This window comes from Hypanus sabinus, chromosome 2 (assembly GCF_030144855.1).
Source record: "Hypanus sabinus isolate sHypSab1 chromosome 2, sHypSab1.hap1, whole genome shotgun sequence".
NCBI lineage: Eukaryota > Metazoa > Chordata > Chondrichthyes > Myliobatiformes > Dasyatidae > Hypanus > Hypanus sabinus.
Window position 1 is genome coordinate 148965223 of NC_082707.1, and position 23459 is coordinate 148988681.

The 23459-nt window shown below is 39.1% G+C and overlaps 1 protein-coding gene across 1 annotated transcript; it reads right to left on the reverse strand.

Moving 5' to 3' along the window:
- Positions 1-6521: 6521 nt before the first annotated feature.
- On the reverse strand, positions 6522-22840 carry pnn (pinin, desmosome associated protein). Its single transcript, XM_059956845.1, has 9 exons — positions 22682-22840; positions 20480-20551; positions 20124-20192; positions 15883-15955; positions 15436-15530; positions 11723-11798; positions 10249-10404; positions 10027-10165; positions 6522-8134 (listed from the first exon to the last, which is right to left on the reverse strand). The coding sequence occupies exons 1-9, from the start codon at positions 22792-22794 to the stop codon at positions 6978-6980; spliced, it is 1950 nt and encodes a 649-aa protein (XP_059812828.1). The 5' UTR covers positions 22795-22840; the 3' UTR covers positions 6522-6977.
- Between the last annotated feature and the right edge of the window lie 619 nt (positions 22841-23459).

Below are 23459 nucleotides of genomic sequence, written 5' to 3' on the forward strand. Positions count from 1 at the left end.
TGAACCACAATTAATTGGAGAGTTTAAGGTAAAGTGTAAGGTTAAAGTAAGGTGTTGGGAGCCAGCAGGTTTACAAGTAGATGATGGGTGTAATATGAATGCAAGCAAGGACAAGCCAATGATTGGGTACAAATGCAGACAAAGCAAAGAGTTAGATTGCAGTACAGAGGCAACATTCAAAAGGGCAAGGAATGCAGGTCTGAAGGTGCTGTATTTAAGTGCACAGAGAATTTGAAATAAGGTGGACAAACTCATGGTGCAATTAGAGATTGGTTGGTATGATGCTGCAATCACTGAGTCGTGGCTGAAAGAAGGCCGTAGTTGGGAGCTTAACATCAAAGGATGTACTTTGTATCAAAAGGACAGGCAGGAAGGCATAGGCAGTGGTGTGGCTCTGTTGGTAAGAGAAGGAATTACATCTTTAGAAAGAGGTGACATAGGATCAGAGAATATTGAATCTTTGTGTGTGGAGTTAAGAAACTGCAAGGGTTAAAAACCATTATGGTAATCATACATAGGCCTCCAAATTGTAGCCAAGATGTGGGGTTGAGATCGCAAAGGGGGCTGCAAAAGGTATGTAATAAGGGTAAGGTCACAATTGTGACAGGGGACTTCAATATGCAAGGCGATTGGGAAAATCAGGTTGGTGTCAAATCACAAGAGAGGGAATTTGTTGAATTCCTATGAGACGGCTTTTTAGAGCGGCTTCATGCTTGAGCCTACTTGGGGAAAGGCAATCTTGGATTGGGTGTTGTGTCATAAACCAGATTTTATTAGGGGGCGTAATGTAAAGGAACCCTTAGGAAGCAGTGATTGAATTCATATTGCAATTTGAGAGGGAGAAGCATAAGCCAGATGCATCAGTTTTGCAATGGAATAAAGGGAATTACAGAGATGTGAGAGAGGAGTTTGCCCAGGTGGATTGGAGGAGGATACTGGTGGGGCTGACGGCAGAGCAGAAATGGCTTAAGTTTCTGGGAATAGCTCACAAGGCACAGGATACCTCCCACAGAAGAAGTTATTCTCAAATGCCAAGGGTAGGCAACTGTGGCTGACAAGGGAAGTTAAGGACTGCATAAGAGCAAGGGAAAGAGCATATAAGGTAGCAAAAGTGAGTGGAAGTTGGATGGCTGGGAAGCTTTTAAAATCCAACAAAAGGCAAATAAAAAAGCTATGAGAAAAGATGAAATATGAGAGCAAACTAGCCAATAATTTAAAGTGAGATACTAAAGGCTTTTTTCAGTTATATAAAGAGTAAAAGGGAGATGAGAGTTGTTATTGCACCACTGGGAAAAGATGCTGGTGAGATGGGGGACAAAGAAATTGCAGATGATCTTAACCTGGCACTTTTCATCAGTCTTCACTCTGGAAGACAGTAGGTGTATGCCAGAGGTCAGTGAGTGTCAGGGAGCGGGAATCAGTACCATTGCTATTACAAAGGAAAAAGGGCTATGCAAATTCAAAGGTCTTAAGGTGAATAAATCACCTGGACCAGATGTACTACATCCTAGAGTCCTGAGAGAGGTTGCTGAAGAGATAATAGATGCATTGGTCATGACCTTTCAAGAATCACTTGATTCTGGCATGGTCCCGGAGGACTGGAAGACTGCAAAAGTCGCTCCACTGTTTAAGAAGGGAGGAAGGCAAAAGAAAGGAAATTACAAGCCAGTTAACCTAGCCTCAGTGGTTGGGAAAGTATTGGAGTCTATTATGAAGGGTGAGTATCATTACTTGGAGACTAATGATAGAATAAGTCAAAGTCAGCATGGTTTCTTAAAAGGGAAATCTTGACTGACAATCTCTTATTCTTCGAGGAAGTAACAAGCAGGGTGGACAAAGGAGAGGCAGTGGATGTCATTTACCTGAATTTTCAGAAGGCATTTGATAAGGTGCCACACATGAGGCTGCTTAAAAAGATAAAATCTCATGGCTTTACTGGAAAGATACTGGTATTCTGATCGGCTGCTAGTGACTAGCAGTGTTCCTCAGGGGACTGCTACTATTCACATTGTCAGTGATTTGGATAATGGAATTGATAGCTCGGGGACAAAATTTGTGGTGTTACAAAGACAGGTGGAGGGGTAGGTAGTACTGAGGAAACAATCCAATTGCAGCAGGACTTAGCTAATTTGGAAAAATGGGCAAAAAGTTGCAGATGGAATAGTGTTGGGAAATGTGTGATAATGCACTTTGGTAAAAGGAACAATAGTGCAGACTATTATCTAAATGGGGTGAAGGTCCAAACCTCAGAGGTGCAGAGGGACTTAAGGGTCCTCGTGCAAGACTCCCAGAAGGTTAATTTACAAGTTGGGTCTGTGGGTAAAGAAGGCAAATGCAAAGTTGGCATTTATTTAAATTGGAATAGAATATAAAGGCAAAGAGATAACGCTGAGTCTTTATAAGATACTAGTCAGGCTGCACTGGAGTATTGTCAACAGTTTTGGGCCCCACGTCTCAGAAAGGATGTGTTGTCATTGGAGAGTCCAGAGGTGGTTCACAAGGATGATTCCAGGAATTAATGAGCTAGCATATGAGGAACGTTTGGCAGCTTCGGACCTGTACTCATTGGAATTTAGAAGAATGTTGGGGGGGGGGGGGGCTGGATCTCATTGAAACTACCATATGTTGAAAGAACGAGTTAGGGTGGATGTGGAGAGAATGTTTCCTACAGTGGGAGTATCCAGAACCAGAGGCCACAACCTCAAAATTAAGGGATGACCTTTTAGAACAAAGGTAAGGAGGAATTCTTTTAGCCAGAGAGTAGTGAATCTGTGGAATGTTTTGTCACAGACTGTGGTGGAGTTGATAGTTTCCTGATTGGCCAGGGCATCAAAGGATATGGTGAGTAGGCAAGTGTATGGGGTTGAGTGGGATCTGGGATCAGCCATGATGTAATGATGGAACAGACTCAATGGGCTGAATGGCCTAATTCTACTCCTATGTCTTATGGTCTTCTGGTAAATGACCCTTAGTGCCCTTTGATCATAATACTCACCCTGCAAATTGAGAAGGAGATGCTAAAGTTCAATATGTCACCATTATGGTGGAGTGAGGGTTATTACAGAGGCATGACAGAGGAGCTGGCCAAAATTAATTGGAATAGAACACTGGCAGGAATGACAGCAGAGTAGCAACAGCCAAATTTCTGGAAGAAAGTTGGAAGGCGCAGGATATATACATCCCAAAGAGAAAGAAGCATTCTAAAGGCAGGATGACACAACTGTGGCTGACAGGTGAAGACAAAACCACCATAAAAGCTAAAGAGAGGGCATATAACCTGGTTTGGAATGCTGCCATTTTCTTCAGTTGTTGGCATGATGTGCTTTTCCCTCTTTACACAGTAGTTACGGTCTTTCTTTTTTTAATTGGGTTCTTCAGGTTTCTTGTTTTGTGGCTGCCTGTGAAACAGATGTATATTCGCTCTTTGATAATAAATATACCTTGAATAGAACATAAATTAGTGGCAAGTTAGAGGATTAGGAAGCTTTTAAAAACCAACAGAAGGTAACTAAAAAAAACATGAAGAAGAAAGAAGTGGAATATGAAGGTAAACAAGGAAATAATATTGAAGAAAATGCTAAAATTTTCTTCAGATACATTGACGTGTAAAAGAGAGGTGAGTGTAGATATTGGACTGCTGGAAGATGCTGAAGAGGTGGTAATGGGAGGCAAGGAAATAGACAAACTGAATAAGTATTTTACATCAGTCTTCACTGTGGAAGACACTAACAGTGTGTTGAATGTTCGAGAGTATCAGGGGGCAGAAGTGTGTGAAATTGCCATTTCTAGGGAGAAAGTTTTTGGGAAACTTAATGGTCTGAAGATAGTCAAGTCAGCTGGACTAGTTGGTGTACACCACAGGGTTCTGAAAGAGGTCGCTGAAGAGATTGTGGAGGCATTAGTAAAGATCTTTTAAGAATCAATGGATTCTGGCATGGTTCCACATGAATGGAAAATTGCAAATGTCATTCAACTTTTCAAACGGGGGAGAGGCAGAAGAAAGAAAATTATAGGCCAATTAGTCTGACCTCAGTTGGGTAGATGTTGGATTTGATTGTTAAATATGTTGTTTTGGAGGACTTGGAGGCACATGATAAGATTGGCCACAGCTAGTATGACCTTGCCTGGCCTGACAAAGCTATTGGGATTCTTTGAAGAAATAACAGGATAGACAAAGGAGAATCGGTGGATGTTGCGTATTTGGGTTTTCAGGCCCTTGATACGATGCCACACACGAGGCTGCTTAACAAGTTGACAGCCCATGGTATTACAGGAAAGATACTAGCATGGGCGGAAAATTGACTGATTGGCAGGAGGCAGAGTAGGAATAAAGGGAGCCTTTTCTGGTTGGCTGCCGGTGACTAGTGATGTTCCGCAAGGGTCCGCTTCTTTTTGTTATACGTCAATAACTTGGATGAAGGAATCGAGGCTTTGAGGCCAAGTATACAGATGATACAAAGAATTTTTTAAAATATTTATTGCAACTTAGTAATTTTTTATGTAAGTGATAATACACCGGATTCAGATACACAAATGTTATTTATTTTTGTATGATCCTAAACAGTATCTAATAATTTTCTTGTACACTTCCTATCACTAAGTTACTGTATCTTTGTAAACTATCCTGGATTTTTTGCACGTAACACGAGTAACTTGTAGTTCAAAGTTGATATTATCAAAGTATGTACACTATATACAACCTTCAGATTTGTTTCCTTACAGGCATTGAAATTGCAATAATTAATAAAACAATGTCAAATCTGTTATGTGATTTAAGTATCTTTTTGGGTCTACCCTGCTTGTTTTTAAGTTTAGTAGGGTAGGAAAGTATTATATACTGTCTGAGGATAAAAATACCTAAAGCTGCTGCAAATCTGAAATAGTTTTTTTTAATGAAGGATTCCAGACCGAGTGAAGTCTAGTGTTTAATTTTTTCTTTTGTTAATGATCCTGAAAATTAACATCGTTTGTCCTGTGATAGTAGCATGATGGTTTAATCATGTGCTAAGTATGTGAGATCTGTATACAGGAATTGCAGACAAGTCGGTGAGTGTCATTTTCAAAGCAAGAACTTTCTCCACAATGCTAAGTATTTTTAATAAGATTTCCTGATCTTCAGTTTTTGATCAATAGTTCACTAGTTCCACACTTCTATCCAGAGGTCTGGGCACTGAAAACTAACCCTATACCCGGGGAAAAAAAAAATTCTCCAACATACTTAAGTAAATGCTACCAAAATACAGCCATCTATTTTTGTTGCAATGCCCATAAGGAAGTTAACTTTTGGCAGACTTGGCACCATAATGCAACTAACAGCTACTTCCTGTTCCAACTCGCCTTGCCCATTTGATCACGATATCTTGTAGAAGTTTGCAAAGGAAACAGCATCTGTGATCAGAGTAGGCAGCACAAGCAACTACATATGTCCTTTACCAGTAAGAAAGAAGATAAAAATTAAGCATATAAAGATTGAGATTTCCATTTGATTGCATTGTGGGAATCCCAACACCCACTAATTTATGGCTGCCTTGTAACAATTCCTTAGCTCATGCTATTAATATTCTAGAGAAATACTCTATTTCCAGCTTTGTAGCAAGCTAATATTTTGTTGTTTATTTTGCTTGCTGAAAGTAAAAAAAACTTACAATAGGCAAATTAACAAAATTTCAATTTTCCTGAGACTATTCATTGACAGCAACATGGCAATTTAAACGGAAATATTAGTGTTCCTGCATACAAGGTTCAAATGATTTGCATGTACAAAAACAAATTGCACTGAACTTGTGCTGGGTTACTTTTGGCCATCTAAGTACCTCCCCACTGAATGCAATCTTGATGACAAATTCATCTCATATGGGTTGTGAAACAGATCATTTGGCTTTCTGATCACAAAGCTGAGCTTAACCAATTTATAAAATTGTATAAGAACGTAAGCAGAAGATAAAATCTTGGGAACAATTCCAGCCAATTCCCTGACACTCTTATTGTAGGGAATGGAACCCTAGGAATAGTTTTTTTCTTGCAGGGGGGCAGAATTGAAACTAAATTTGAGATTAAAATTTTACATTAATAGAGCCTGTTTTAATACTGCAAGCTGCTGGAACTCACTTGTATCCAAGCCATGCCTTCCCCTTGAAGGATATAGTATATGCCAAATCCCCACTTACCTTTCTTCAATATACTTCAAACTGTAAAAGGGAGCTTGATCATAACTGCACGATTCTACAGATGCTGGAAATCTTGAGCAACAAACACAAAATGCTGGAGGAATTCTGAAGTTCTGGCAGAAGAGCTCGATGTTTTTTCCAGAATGCATAAAGAACTGAATTAATTGCTGATAGTTTCTACCCTGCTCTCATTTTCAGATGATCCTCTTTTGATTCTTTCCTTCCTTGACCATTTTAAGGGATAGGTTTGCAAATGATATCCATCACAGCCCACAGCATTTACAGAGCAAGTTTTTGTGAATCGAGCCATATTTTGTAGAAAACTTTAATATAAAGACAAAGAGTTTTCAACAATTTTTAAATTTACATTTAATTCTACAGAAAGGAACTGTATAGTACATACTCAATGACAACCATCTTTACGCTAAGAACAATACTTATATTTTGCCCCCTATAACTTCAACTGTACAAAGGAGGCATCAGTGGTTGAATACAACAAATTTAAAAAACACTGAAAAGGGAAGAAGGCTAATCCTTCCAGCAAGATTGGTACAATATTTTCCATACAATGTCATCTTCTGAAACACACTTTAATTGTAATTGGAGAAACATGTGCATACAAAACATTGTAAAAGTACAGGGATTAATGGTAATTTTGTGTCATGGTTTTCAAATAAAAGTACTATACATCAAGCAAGACTTAAGGCGGCTTCATCTCCAGCTGAAAGAAAATATTCCGTCTACCAGGTACATTGTACACATCAAGCAATACTTTGCCTTCCTAAAGTCATTTCTTTTTCAGTCAGGTGATTAGTGCTTTTTATCTTTTCTGTCCAATTTATGATCTCTGTCAGTCCGCGACGACCTTTTGCCTGAACGACTTTCTGATATAGACCTCTTTCTATCTAACCTTGAACTCTTTTCCCGTGAGCCTTTTAAATCTTTGCTACTGGTTTTCGATGACTTACGATCTTTATCTGCACTTGAAATACCTCTACGTTTTTGATCTGAGCTCCTCCTGCGCTTCCTGTCCCTGCTGTGACCCCGACTCCGGCTTCGACTCCGGCTCTCGCTACTGCTGCTGCTGCTAGTGCTGCTGTCTCTGCTGCTGCTACCACTGCTGCTGCTTGTGCTGGAGCTGCTCCTACTACTGCTGCCACTGCTTGAGCTGCTGCCACTGCTGGTGGTGCTTGAACTACTGCCAGAGCTGGAACTACTGCTGCTCCGACTCCTACTCTTACTCTGAGCCTTCTCACGACCTCTGCTTTTGCTCCTACTGCTACTTTTACTCCTGCTTCTCTTTGGTGACACCCTAACTGGTTCTACCTGCAATTCTACAGCTTGAGTAGCGGCAGGATTCTCTTGCTCCGGCTCATGCCTGACCGAACTTTCAAGTTCGGATTGAGGCCCTGGTTCAGATCCTAGTTTGTGCTCCGGTTCAGGTACAATCTCAGGCTCTGGCTCAGGCTGAGGTTCAGGCTCTGGCTCCATCTCAGGCTCCGGCTCCGGGTCCGGCTCAGGCTCCGGGTCCTTACAAACCTCTTCTACCCTCTCCTCTCTACCCTCATCTACTTCCTCCACCATATCCTGATCATTCTCTGTATTCTGGCTTGCTTCCTTACCATCAACAGGCACACTTTCTGGCTGACTGTTGCTTTCCCCTTCCTCTATTTCTTCCTCTTCTTCAGCTTCCTCTTCCTGTTGCTTTTCTTGTTGCTTCCCTGAATCACACTTATCTGTACCTACTTCCATTTCCTCTTCTGCTGCCTCCATTTCTACATCATTGTTCTGGTTACCCAATTCCTCCATCTCCTCATGATGAGCCACCTTACCCTCCTGTTCCACGTTTTGTTGTTCTTCATTCTGCAACTCTCGCTGTTCTTTTTCCTTCAATGACTGACGTCTAGGTCTAACTTCCATTCTGTTAATCTGATCTGCAAACTCCAGGCGCCTGTGTTCGAAAATACCTGCAGATTTAAAAACAAATACCTGCTAATACATACAAATTAAAATATTTGCTTTCAATGATAAAAGTAAGACCATATTAGAACAGCGAGGCACAAAAGGATGAATTCAGTGGAGGCCTTTACATCAGAAACATTATTTGCACTCTATGCACAAGATCTACACTCTAGAAACCAACAACTTTTCTACTGTCGTAGTAATTCCTCCCGAGTTACTCAATAGCCTGAAAAATGCAAAACTTACAGGGAAATGATCAGACAGGAGCTCTAGAAACCAACACAAAGCTGCAAAAGCAAACCCCCAGTTCATTTTGTATTTACCCATTTATGTAAACAAATACTACTAATCCAAGACAAATTATTAATCTGGTTTGGATAAGTGAAGATCAGGACATTCTTGGCTCCAGCAATTCATGTGAATTTAATCGCTATATACTCAAGATTGGGTGAATTTACCAACTTAAGACTTTAAAAATTAATTGGGAAGTAGTAATTTTAACCAATAGTCTTAACTTCTGACCACACAGGTGGAAAATCTCATTCAAAACGCTTCTCAGGATGTTAACTGAGCATCATGCCAATCCCCTCCAACATCAATCAAATGCAACGATTTAACACTTGAAAATGAGCAATGTGACACCAAAGACAAAGCAAGCACTTATCTTTGGAGGAAGATGATTTAAAAGTACCAGAAAACATCAAACTCTGGTCTAAACTGGGAGACCAGTGTATCGAGCACATGCACTAAACCCACCAAAAGCAGCATTTCCTGGTGCCAATCATCTTAATTCCTATCCCATTCACAGGTGTTGGGCTCACAGCTTCTTCTGCCACAATGAGATCACTCACAGGGTGGAGTAGTAACACCTCATATTCTGTCTAGATAGCTTCCAACCTACTGGCATGAACATTGGCTTCACCTTCTGTTAATTATTTTTCTCCTCCACCACCCCCATTCCTCTTCCTCCTATTTTCACCTCTGGCCTCTTCTCCTCACCTGCTTATCACTTCTCCCTGATGTCCCACCACCCCCACCCCACCATTTTCATCCTCCCATGGTCCACTCTCCTCTCCTATTAGATTCCTTCTTCTCCAGCCCTTTACCTTTCCCTGTACTGTACACCTGACACCTGTACTTTGGTGACATCATGCACAATAAATTATTGTGGCTCTCAAATCTGTTCAGTGTGTAAGATTGTAGTCAATCCTCAACCTCATTCACTTTCCCACCCAACTGTTATATTGCTTGATCCTTCAAGTACCTCAACAATTAAAATAAAAACTAAAATTGCTGATATACCTGACTGAATAACAGTTGCATTTTAATACAGTTTTCTCCACATTCCCAAGTATCCTGTAATTTTTGCTATAGTTTTAGATTTTTCAGTCCAAAGAATCAGTCTCTCAGCACCTACATCACAACGGTGTCAACATTCATTTTTCTGAATAATGACAAAAAACCAGGCTCAAGCTCTCAACATGTCATTGTGTCTGACACATCAATCTAGCAAATTAATTCTGCTCCAAAAATATAATCATTGGGTTACAGAGACCAAAGCACATAAGACACATTGGATGTTGTCTTGCAAAGGCTTCCACACAGACATGGTGAGTTAAAAAAATGAATCCACCTTTGTTTTGCCCTGCTTGATTAATACAAATCCTGCCTCTTAAAACTCTACCAGTTGCTCTAACACTCCAAATCTATTCTTAATCTCCTTGATTAGGCACAAATGAATGCTTCTCTGGAACGTTTATTCTCAATGAGGATACAATGCAAAGCTTGGTTTTGCTATTACTAAAATAAGCTTTCTATTAAACAAGCAAAATTATGTAATATAACCCTGCATATGAAATGTGATTGACTGTGATTTTAGTACCATGAAAATACATACCATTCATCTTCCTCTGGGAATCATCCAAAAGCTTTTGAGTAGCTGGGCAATGTTTGCCAGGAATGTAGAACAGATGAGGCTTTGTCTTGGTTCTTATGTATTTGATTATTTTTAAGTTATGTTCATTCCATACATCTTGCTGTTAGAGAAAACAAACAAATGTTAAAGTGTATATACTACAAAATTCATAAAATTTTTGATTCAGATAAAATATCTTCCTACCAACTGAGCTAGTTCCACTTTTTGTTCCAGAAGTCTTAGTTCAGTTTGCTTAGCACGACGTTCCTCGAATAATTCTCTTCTCTCATTTTCTACTTGTTTACGTTCTTCTTCGGCTTGCACTTCAAGCTTCTGTTCTATTTCCTGACGTCTTTTTTGCTGTAGATTGAATAAGAAAAATATAAAACCAAAAATAAAATCCCCTACTTCTTTCCAGTCACACCAAGATAACTGCTAAGATTAATTCTTTGGTGATGTGCACTTCAACGTCTATGAATTCACTAGTTTCTCAATTGTTACCAATGCAAAAGTAGAATAAACATTCAGTATTCAATAGACTTCAAATTAATATTATGATAGTTACTAAACTTCAACATAACTGAACACCAACAGTTGTTATTGCCAAAGTCTCAGCAATGAGTGTGGCTGCTTATCCATTGTATTAGCATACTGAAATTCTTAAACTGTGAGATGAGGCACAGATGAAGCTGAATTTATGATACAGAACAATACCAGGAATGCAAACCAGTAAAATTTAAAAGGAATAATCTGTGACAATAACAGAAAAAGGTTATTGATTATATAGCTGTACAGAATAAATTTAAGTGAACTTACATGTCCTCTTGGATAATGAGCTGCAAACTAAGAAACAATAAACTAATTGAGGTGTGTACAGTGAACTATTATACAGCCTTGGGTTACCATTGGACAGAGGAACAACTTAGGCATGACATTTATCCAGTACATTTTAAAATATTCAGTTTACTTGAATGGATGAAATATATTTCAGCATCCACACATTTTCTATTTGTCTAAGACATTATGCATCAATGCATTTATCAACATAGTTAAGATTTGTCCTTTCTTCTGAGAGGGTTAAAATACATTATCAGGCTTTGCAATTAAATTGTTAGTTATGATTGTTGTTATAAATCAAAAATATGAGGGTGTTCAGTAAAATGACTAATGCTGAAGTTCAGTGCATCATTATCTGTTGCTGGATCTTTCTGTGCAGGGGATGACCCAGGTCATGTTAGTCTGAAAGGACAATTTAAAGCTATCGACACAACTTTTTGTGCTTTGTTTTGAAAGGTGCTGAACAGCTGTTTTAATTGCATTGGCTTCGCTATTTAAACTAATAGACTGATGTCACAAAAAGGTTGGATGTTTCGATCAGGGTGAATAAGGTACTACTGTTTCTTAACCATACACAACTAGCAGTCCTAAAGAGCTCCAATTCCACTTTCCTTAAAACAGCTTTGCCAAGAGGAGACAACGATATATGATATTGGAATGGAGCACAGGAGCTAATTTTGAGTATCAGTATTTTAAAATTAAAAAAGGAACAAGGGCGTTAAAGTGTGCATATATTGGAAATATAGAAAACTGTATGCAATATAAAAGATGAAGCCTTTGTAATCACAATGCAATAATCAGGCCTCAAAGAAAATTCAGCAAATAATAAAGAAAAAAGTACCCTCTCTGTTGCAACATTAGATTCCTGCTTGAACTTTTGCAAAGTACCCATCAGCAGGCCAAACATCCGCCGATTCCTATTTAAGTAAAATGGAACAATTAGATACTTTGTAATCAGTGCCTTGACATTGACCAATCAAAATACCAGGAGAGGATCAAATTGCTGGACTGTAATCTCAAAATAGTAGAGCAGCGTTACAAGGAATAAAGTATATTTACCACTAGGTGCCCCTTTAAAACAGATTAGCTTACTAATAATACCCAGCAGTTAAAAGTAAGCTGCCTTTCAAAGTACACTGGCAAATCCATATGGCACACATGAATTCACAAGTCAGGAAGGACATGTGTGTGCCTCATTTGTAATTTCTCACATGCAATCAATACTTAAGAGCAAGTCACTTTTTAAAAAAAAAACAACAGCATTTACAGAAATAGAAAATCCCCAATTTTATCATTTCCATTACTTATCTTGCCTCACTTCTCCATCTGTGACATTATTCTGATGAGGCTTGCTTAAATGTAATACCCCACAGAATATTAATGTTACTGATTGCATCACAGCTTGGTAAGGAGGCTCCATCACTGGCACAACCTTCCTCACCATTGAAGAAATCTTCAAAAGGTAGTGCCCCAAGTAGGTGGCATTCATCACAAGGGACACTCATCATCTAGCGCACGCCTTCTCATTGCTACCATTGGTGAGGATATAAAGGAGCCTGAAGACCCAAACTCTATGAATCAAACAGCTTCTTGCTCTCTGCCACTAGATTTCTGAAAGGTGTATGAATTGTTTTTTTTGCAGTACTGTATTTTATTTGATAGTTTATAGTAAGCTTATGTCCTTGCACTGCACTGCTGTCAAACAACAAATTTCATGTCATTAGACAGTGATAATAAAATAATTACAGATTTAGTTCTCTTCACCAGTGTGCTGTGGTCACCACAATGTTCATTAAAAAGATAATACTATAATTTATGATCATTGTCTTTTTTAATATTTCAACTGAATTTGAAGGGTGCAAAGTATATAGAAACATAGAAAGCCTACAGCACAATACAAGGCCTTCAGCCCACGATGCTGTACCGAACACGTACTTACTTTAGAAATTACCTAGGCTCATAGCCCTCTATTTAATGAAACAGAAAAATCCATATGATTACTGTTTTCAAATTAGAAATTTAATAATGAGAAAATAAACAGCTTGAAATTTCAAGTACAGAATTGCAGTCTTATTAAACATCAAACTATTATGGGAAAATAGGCTAAATGTATCAGAAAACTAGATTAAATGTTGCAAGATGAGCAATGGCCAACATTTCAGCTGAGGCTTAATGGCTTAAAAGCAGATAACTAGTGGAAGAATTGATTTTGGTTTTCCTGAATTTATGAAGATCCAACTGAACAAGTCAGATTCTGTTCCTTCCAAATAGCAACTGAAAATACTGAACTATACATTAACTAGCTCAATGTCAATATTATAAGTTACTTCAAACAGGCACAAAAATCATAATAGAACAGAACAATGATGTTGATTTATGAAGAGAAGCAGTGTATGTAATGCTAGAACTAGCAGATTTAGACTATTGTAAAATACTCATCACAAAATTAGATCATTGGATTACATTTAATACACAAGCACATATGAGAAATGATTGATAAGGAAAAAATTAGATCATAATCAGGGTTTCAGGCTCATAAGCTACCTTGTGCCCTACAAGGGTCAGTGTTAAGACCTCAGTTATTTATGCTCTATACCCATGGGGCAGGGAACTCAGTTTGACTTTTAAACTAAGCTAAAAAAGTAATAAGCATGACTTTAAAGTGATGTGGACAAGCTATGAGGTAGGAAGAATGTAGTAGATGAATATGCATAAATGTAAAGTTTTCTTTGGTTAGTACGAAAGGAGAAAATAAATGTTTCCAATACGTACTTAAAATGGTGATCACAATGAAATCCAATTAAGAGACTCAAAAGAGTAGAGGTTGGAGGTGGTTTTCCTTTGTTGAGAACTTCAAAACTAGGAAGTTGCAGACTTAGACTGAGTCAGATTTTTCAAACCGATAGGAGTGACTTCACCAAAAGGATTGATAATCATTATAACTCTTGTATACGTATCTCAACTTTAACTTAATCAGTGATATAGGCTTATGCAGGAAAGAGTGGGTCAGCCATTATCTGACCTTAAACTCAAAACACTAGGTGGAATTCATGTTCTTATTAAGAGGCCCATCAACAATACAAAACATAAGTAAATAGCTTTAAAGGGGTGCCTTAAAAACAAAAGCACGCTCACAGAAGGAAAATAGAACAATTCTAAACCAGTACAACTGCATAGGCCTTAGAACAGGTAAAAGGCTACCAAAAAAAGAAACCCTTCCCCGAGGTTATCAATGATTTGCATTGTGTGCTCTTGAAAGTGCTCTATTATGCTATACATACTTAGTAATAAAATCTTGTGTTAAAAGTTCCTGTCGCATCTCAGGCGGCAACTTTGCTGTCTCTAACGTTTTAGCACAAGATTTTTCCTCCAGTAATAAAATCTTGTGCTGAAACCAGCTAGAGTATTAGTGCCTATAAAACAACTTACATTAGCAAGTGATTAATAAATGCAAAAGATGTGCCAATGATGCAAGATGGTGGCGTGACACAGCTTGCAGTGGCCACTCCGGAACTGATTATCTGTTATTTGTGAAGTGGGTGCCGTGCACAATCATAATCGATTGAAAACAGACAAGGAAGCATGGAGAAACATCGGGAAATTCCAGGAAGACCTTCTTCGTTGCTGCTGCTCCAAGGTCCGAGAATCTGCTGGGAAGAACAGGCCCCCAGTCCTCGGGGTTGCGTTGCTGATGGCCGTTAGCGGGGCCGTCTTAATACGCTCGGCAGAAGCTGTGCCGGAGGGGATGGTTGTCGGCTTGGAGGTTCGACGGACTCCGATCACTTTCGGTGTGTGCTGCGTCTGCGAGGCTGGCTTCGACGGAGCTTCCATTGCGTGCTGTGTCTGCGAGGCTGAGTCAGGCGTTGCCTTGGAAGTCCATAGCGGGGGTATTCCCTTCTGCCGCTGGCATGGGATGGCGAGTCTGTCGGGATACTGGAGACTTGTGGAAACTGTGGTGATTTCTTTTGAACTTACAGTCCTTTAACATCTTAGACTTTTTACTGTGCCCAGTTTTTTTTTAATGAATTATGCTATTGTTTGCACTGTTGTAACTATATGTTGTAATTATGTGGTTTTGTGCAGGTCTTGTAGCTTTAGTTTTTGTCTGGTGGATTTGGAGCTCCTTCCGGGAAACGCGCTAGACGGTAGCGTGATATTAATACGCAGCAGCCTCTCCGGACTCTGCATTGGGGATTGCCAAACGTTACGTGGATTTTCTGGTGTAGTCCGTTTTTCATATGCTTTTGTGACATCATTCTGGGGGAACGTTCTCATTTTTTAACTGCATAGCATTTGTGGTTTCTGAATGACAATAATCTGAATTTGCAAGGTGAAAATAACATTTTCATTCAGCCATATTTCACAAATGATACTTACATTAAAAACAACAGACCGTAAATTCAACCTTTCAGGCCACATCTTTTTTTCTTAAAAACAATTTTCATTAATAAACGAAATTTAAAGTTAAATCACTGTTAGTGCAATTCCACTCCCCCAACAGTTAACCAAATACAAGTGAGTTCTCAAAGGGAATATAATATTTGAAAAGCATACCTTTCTTTGCCCTTCTCATCCATTGTTTGATCTTGAATAAGGTCTCGGCGTGTCCTTTCTTTGGAGGTAGCAACAACTGAAGACTGCAACGCTGGCTGTGAAGAATAAATATTTTATTTCAGTACAAATTTATTCCTGCTTTTAATAATATGATGACAATACACAAATACATTCCCACATTGAGAAGAACCATCCAAGCACTTTATTAAAAAAAGGTAGCCATTAGGCTGATTAGAGGTATTTAAGAAATTTCATTCAGTTCCCAATGATTATTCACAATATACTTTCTCAAAGACTGTTTACTGCCCCAAAAGCATATAGCTCAGCTGCAGTGCCCTATTCCCATGGTGAAGTGAAAAGTTAATGGATCATCATAACTTGCATTCCATTTCTAATTTGGCAATGCAATTAACAATAAAACAGGAATGGTATTTATATCTACAATACCTTTTTTGTATCTTCATCATCCTCTGCGTCACTGTCTTGACGTGACTCTCTTCTTGAACGACGATCTCCCAGCCTTTTTATGAAAAAATATAGCATTTAACAACTGTGCAGCTGCAAGTCAAATTCCTAAAAGTATATACTTCTTTCAGGCTGTTTTAAATTTAACAGCAAGATTCTCTTTAAGCCAGGGTTCCCAAGCTTTTTATGCTATGGACCCCTACTAATAACTGAGGGGCCCATGGACCCCAGGTTGGGAACCCTTGCTTTAAGCTAACTGTTTGTGAGTTCCTCTATACACCTAATTTTGGTCAGACTCTTATGCACACTGCCTAAAATTTCTCAACCTCTAAGTTATCAGTAAAAAAGCTATTCCTAATTTGCATTCTTCCACCTGCAGGGATTATACCCGCCTCCTTTTGAATGCTTGTGGAGAAGTAGTGAACACAAATTCATTCTTTCAACTCCAGAAGCAGTAAAGTTTGTACTGAAGTTGAAGACCTAGAAGTATGAATTTCCACAATCAGACAAGTAATGGCTTGATCCCAAATTCACTACTGTCAGTTGTTCAAGTATAGCTAAGTAGACACCTGATATGAAACTATGCAAAAGTCTTCGAGACACCCTAGATTTTTTTTATATAAATTTTGCTTTAGATGTTTAATTTTGTCTTCTGTATTAGTGTATCAGTAAAAAAGAGCAAATTTTAGATTTCAGGTGCTAATGATCAATGACATGAGTTGAATGAACTAAACTGATTAACTGAAACAGGAACAGGTACAGATGTAATCAAACTGGGCAAAGGACAACCAAACTAAAAGGCAAGGGTGTGGCAGATGTGATATACCTTCAAATCATAATTTCTTACACCATGGCACGAGCGATCACAGCAAAAAGACACAATGTGGTCACCCTACATTGGCAAGGTCTCTTCCAAGCAGAAATTTCATTGCAGACAGAAGCTTCAAGATCTGCTGTCCAAGCTCTTCTGAAGAAGTATGAATAACTGGGCAAGATTGAGGACCAGAATCACAGTGGTCGGCCACGGAGACTGAGAGATGAGGGACACATTCCTCTACAGTCTGGAGAAGTTTTCTCAGAAGTGACCGTTATGGGAGGATTGCTGCCAAAAAGCCATTCCTCTGAAGTGGAAACAAAACCATGTGACTCACCTACACACAAATATGCAAGGACTGGGGTGCTGAACAATAGCAGCAAGCGCTCTGGACTGACAAGTCAAAATATGAAATTTTTGCCTCAAACAGGAAATAGTTTGTCCATAGAACTGGAGAGCACTTACATGGATGAGTGTCTGCAGCTAACAGTTCCCTGCAGAATTGGGGCTGTACTTCTGCAAATGGAGTTAATGATCAGCTCAGAATTAATGGGAATCCTCAATGCTGAGATGTATAAGCAGATTCTCATCTATCACATAATACCATCTGATCGGTCCCAACTTCATTTTGCAGCAGGCCAAAGTCAAAAATCTACCTTTAATGAAAGGAAGAACAAAGAGATCGGCACCAAGCTATATGACCTCCACAAAGCCCTGATCTCAACCTCATTGAGGCCATCTGGGCTTACCTGGAGACAGAAGCAAGCGAGACAGCCACAGTCTGCAGAACTGCAGCAAGTTTTCTAAGATGCCTGGAACAACCTACCAGCCGATTTTCTTATATAACTGCACGACAATGTACCCAAGAGAATTGAAGCTGTTTTAAAGAAAAGGTGGGCACACCAAATATTGATGTGACTTGTGTTTTTTTACTGCTTACTACTCTATAATTTTTTTTTGCAATTTAGAAACTTTTAATTTCATTATTTTTGAGAGCATCTTCACTTTATAGATTTTTAAAATATTGACTTGCACAGTATAGTACTTATCAGTTATATACACTTCAGCCTACTTATTGTGGCAGTGCAGAACAAGTCATAGAACCTCTGCAAACAAAATTTCTGGAAGCTAAGTGTCCTGAGAAATTCATGTAGCAGATGGTCTGAATGTTATTGAATACAATAAACAAACTCTGAATATATTTCTGGAAGTCACAGATGAGGAAGAAACAGTGAAGAAAAAAATAGCAGTAAGTATCCATGGTAGGAAGCTGCCCGTCAAACCTGCATGGCGTTAGGAATGCATGATAGGTACCTCCACATTAGATAGAAACCAGGGTAGGTATCCAAGTGCTTGAGCTCTTAGAAATGGAAAGTGATTGACCTACAATATAGATCACATGGGAATCATGGCAAAAAAAGATTCTACTTCAGTTCCTGCGGAGAATTTCGGGAACTAGGATTTGGCAGGAGCTTAAGAGGGAGGAGCCACATACTCATGAAGCATTGAGAACAGCTCTGTAAGAAATTGTATTGATGACATAGTCCAAATTTTTTTAAACAGAATTGGGTGACTATTATTGGAGTATAAAAATATTGTGGAGTGTAAAACTTGTATCATTTGCTGTGTAACCAAAACTATGTAGTCAGTTTGCTATGCATGTACTCAATTTAGAATGAAATCTTAGGAATGTAGAAGACAATGGTGTGTTAATGAGAGGTAGCTAAGAGTTGTAGATTAGGACATGATTAAGCCAATTGATAGGAATAATAGGGACATGATGTATGTGTATTACAATTATAGATCGATTACATATGCTAATGCAACTGGACCAGGAGATTGCTATAAAAAATGTTCGAGGATGGGTGGGCAATCAGCGACTAGCTCAATGACTGTCTCAGCTTTGATTTGCAAATTAAAGTTTAACCCTTCTTGAAGAATCTTCTGCGTCTCTTGGTCATTTGCGAGGCACGAAAAACCACAACACTATCCCAGTGGAGTGATTAAAGTGATTTGGACAAAACTCTTCTAACATGGCAGAGAAAGTAAAATATAATAAAGCAGAACAGACTGCTTACAAGTGAAAATTAACATAGGAAGAGAAAGAAAACAATTTAGATCAGAATGCAAGTATAGGTAACAAAAGTCTAGAAGAGGTAACATTAGTAAAATGAGATGCAGTTTGTTATAAAGATTATATTTAGAGAAGTGTATAGTTTTTCCAATGAGTCACATAAAACTCCAGACCTATATCAGGTTTGACTCAAATACTACTAACAACTGGAAAAATACCTGCACGGATGGGCACAAAACCCCAGTACAGCTGCAAATTCTAATATAGAATAACTCTAAGGTTAAGCAATGAGACAATAGAAGCCAGGACATTCAAAATAAAAAGTAACCCATGTAAGAATGTAAAAGCATTTATCACAATAAGCTAAAACCATTTAGCCAAACAGAAAACTATATAATGATTATCACAGCAACAACTGAATCAAAAATGACAACTAAAGTTTCTAACAGCTGAAAATGCAGACTCAATCCAAGCTCTGACTCAAAATAGCTCAGAGCCCAAAAGATGTCTTGGGCTTCACAATGGACACATCTTTGATATTATCAAAAGATGGGAGCAAGGAAGATTAAGATATGCCGCCAGCTATAAAGAGTCAGGCACACATCTAATTGCTGTACACCAGCCACTTACTCTAAGCAGTTACATTTACTAATATTTCCTTGTTCTAGCCACTTGATTAAACCAACTAGTACTAATATTTTCAAAACTAATTTAAAAGATTTATTTGTCAATTATGGCTCACTACATTTTGCAGTTACAAAGACATCTTAAGATTGGTATTAAACTAGAAAAATTGAACTCAAGGTGCACTGTAGAAGAACCTCGTGTCTGCATTTACTGCATTAATGCTATCTGAATAAGAACAGAAGCTCCATTCATAATGCAGCATCATCACTATGGATCTGCAGAAAACTCACTCAAATCAGGACAAAATATTATTATCTTCCATTGGAAGAGTTTCAGACCACAGGGCAGAGCCTCAAAACAAAAAGGTGTCCCTTTATAACAGACATGAGGACAAATTTATTTAGGCAGAGGGTGGTGAACCTGTGGAATTCGTTGCTACATCAAATCATTGGGTATATTTAAAGTAGAGATTGATAGATTTTAGATTTCATGGAGAAGACAAAAGAATACGTTTGAGAAGGAAAATCAGCCATGACTGAATGGCCGAGTAGACTGGTTGAGCTGAATGTTCTAATTCTGCTTCTATGTATAATAGTCTCTACACACCAAACCAGTCATTGGACAAAATGGTCATTCTAACTCCACCTGTAAGCCAGAGAAAGCATGTCCAGTTTTAGGCTAAAGAAACCATTTTGCAAGTGCTCTTACCTGTTGATTGCTCCATCCAAATCTCTCTGTTTAGCTGGGGGTCCTCCTCCGCTATCCGAGAGTCCACGTCTAAATAAATGGAACAGTCAAGTCAACCAAGAGGCTTCTTTACTAGAGAAGATAAACAATCTTTTCCTCCTTCACTTTGAGTGCATTAAGTGACAACTTATTGTCACAAAATGTACAGCAGCAGGATATAAAAGTAACAAGCAGAATCAGGACTCCTTCCTTAATCTGCTTTTATATTGTTTTCTGATTTACACAAACTAAATACAAAATTTCCGATGAATGCAGGATGTAGCAAATGATTGCACATCACTAGTAAAAGAAACATTGAAAAAGAATTTTAATCTTACCTAAGTAATCCAATCCCACGCCCCCTACCTCCACCAGGTCCTGTGATGGATAAACGTCTAGCTTGGCCAGGCCTAGTTAAGAACAAGTTTTGATTAACATGTGATTAGCTGCATTTTATCAAGTAGACTTCTCGGTACAGTAATTTCAGAAGTATATTTCTGTAACTTCTCGCTAATATCTATGATTGTTGATGCAAGTAAATCACTTTACTTTCTTAAAAAAAATTAAATACAGACACATTTATGACATTGTACAGAACAGAAACATGCCTTACTGTCCCAATTTCTTCATGACGATCAATGGCTTATGATAAAATAGCAGGCACCTATTTTAGCTGATCTAAGTTTCCCATTTTTATATCCCATAATCCCACTCTTTGTCCATTCTGCTGAAGAGTCTTGGCCCAAAATGTTGACTGGACTTTTTTTTCCATAGATGCTGCCTGCGTTTCTCCAGCATTTTGTGTGTGTGCGTGTTGCTTGGATTTCCAGCATTTGCAGATTTTCTCATTTGTGATCCCACTCCTTCTATAATTTCTTATGGAATAAACTATCATTAATTCTACCAACACTAACAAAATTAATACTTATTTCAGCAGGATGTGTACAAATTTTCATGATGACTTTTCCTTTCACCTATTTTCAAATCCCTTCAGTCTGTATTGGAGTATAAAGTTGCATTGTTTGCTGTGTAGCCAAAACTATGTAGTCAGCTTTGTATTTGCTATGTATGTATCCAATTTAGTAGGAGAATGAAATCTCTGTATGTCTCTGTACTATTGAACACATCAGTAACTTAAGAATGTAGCCAAATAAGAAGATAATGGTGTGTTAATGAGAGGCTAGCTAAGAGGTAACTGTGGCCAGGGATGAGGCCCAAAAAGCAGATTAGAACATGATTAAGTTCATGGGTAGAAACAATAGTGGGAAGTCAGGAGCTGATGTTATGGTGATACACAACTGTAGACTGAGTGGATATATTAATGCAACTAAACCAGGAGATTGCTATAAAAAAAATGCTATGCACAAGGGTCAGTGGGCAATCAGCGACTAGCTCACTGTCTCAGCTTTGATTTGCAAATTAAAGTTTAATACTTGAAGAATCTTCTACGTCTCCTGGTCGTTTGTGGGGCACAAGAAGCCATGACATCTGGAGCCTATTCTGGTCAAAATCACCGATGAAATAAATAATTGCAATGCATCAAACTTATTTTATAAGCGAGTCCTAAAATACAACAGAAATAATTCACCATGTTTCAGAATTCATTCCCAATGCCTACTTTACCAAACGTCAAGAGCTCTTCCACAATCCCAGCTAAGAGTATGAGACCAGTTTTGACATTAACACCCAGATGCAGCTTCAACACCATCACCAGACCTTGTTATCAATACCGCAGAGTAACCACCTGGCTCAATATCGTGGATAAGCCCAATGGCTTTTGATAAAATAGCAGGCAAGCCACCTCTTCTATATTTTTGACACTTCAATCTAATTTCATTTCATTACTGAGACTGAGAACACTAACTTAAGGAATGTTTTGACTCCATGCACTCTGCAAAATAAATCCATTATTTTTGACAACTAAATTGAAATTCCAAGTTTGCATTTAAGTTAGAACAAAAGTAATTCAGCTTAAAATCAACATATACACTATTCTGCCCGCAAATGGAATGTTCTTTGCCCGCATAAGGTTGTCAGTTGGGGACCAGTAAACTAAATCGGTGGCGGGGGGGGGGGGGGTAAAGAAGAGACATGAATTCTAGTCGTTATGAGCGAAAGCAGGGTCGATTTGTCTCTTTTCAATTATGTAACTCCTATTAATGGAAAGAATGGCAAAGAGTTGGTGCTTATTTTATTGCTGTAGGGATTCACGGCCCAGATAGCTGTTATTTGTCCCGTGGAATCAGGTAGCATAGACGTGGGGAAGGAGTTAGGTTGGGGGGGTACTGGAAACAGTAGGGTCCAGGCCGAGGAACACGGTTTCATGTGAGGCTGCACATGGCGGGCTGACGGCCACCTGAGTATCACTAGGTTCCCACTCGTTGCGATACTGCCACGACCGCCTGGTCCTGATCCCAGTCCCCTGTCGGACACCAACAGTGGCCGCAGCTGCTCACAGGCCGCGCAGCCAACGCGCGGGAGCATGGTTCCCGCTCTTACCCCCTGACGGCGGCCGGGCCGCAGCTGGCACGCATCATTACCTAAGGTCGTTTGGGTCCCGGCCCGTCAGCTTGCGAATGTTCTCGTCCACATTCTTCAAACTTTCCTTGGCTTTTTCCAGTTGATCCTGCAAACTTCTCACCGCCACCGCCATCTTTTCTATCGCGGCCCTACGCCGAGCACTCTGGGATCAGGCCAGGCTCCGCCTCGATGTCACCTGACCATGCCGGACGTCAGAGTGATTGACGCCTCAATAAACCAATCAAGCGCAGATAGCACCTGGCGAGCGAGCAACCCTGGCGACCAGTTTCTAACTCAGTGAAGGTAGCGGTCAGGGCAGGGATTAGTTCAAATGCAGTAGTGACGGTCGTCTCTGCCCTGAGGGACCATGATAGTTTAACACGGAGGACTTAATAAGTAGTTACTAAAACACAGAAACTATAGAGTGATCGAGTCTACGTGGAACCACAGTCAAATTACACCACGCAAGGAAGCCATTCGGCTCATTAAAATTCCCAGGCTGTAACTCAAAAATATAGCCAGTTCCGGATTTCTCCCCCTCCCCAGAGTCTTGCAGATTCTTTAAACCGCTTATATCTAATTCACTTTGAGCATTACGTATGCATTCTTGCGAAGAACAGTGCATTTGTATCTGCTTCTACCACCCCTAACGACGCATTCAAGGCCCCAAACATTACTTGTGTAGGAGACTTTTTCTCATGTCATTTTAGATCTTTTGTTCTATGTCTGATCTTGACTTGATTCCCTTCAGCAAAATGATCGCTTTCTCTTTACTAAGCTGGTTTAAAACTAGTTCAA

Bases quoted from the DNA above. Each gene is read 5' to 3' on its own strand.
- pnn (XM_059956845.1), bottom strand. From the start codon at position 22,794: ATGGCGGTGGCGGTGAGAAGTTTGCAGGATCAACTGGAAAAAGCCAAG. The intron at 15,956-20,123 runs GTAAGAGCACTT...TTTCATAAAAAG, and splicing joins TTGGATGGAGCAATCAACAG to GCTGGGAGATCGTCGTTCAA. The intron at 10,166-10,248 runs GTAGGAAGATAT...TTTCTCTAACAG, and splicing joins AAGTGGAACTAGCTCAGTTG to CAAGATGTATGGAATGAACA.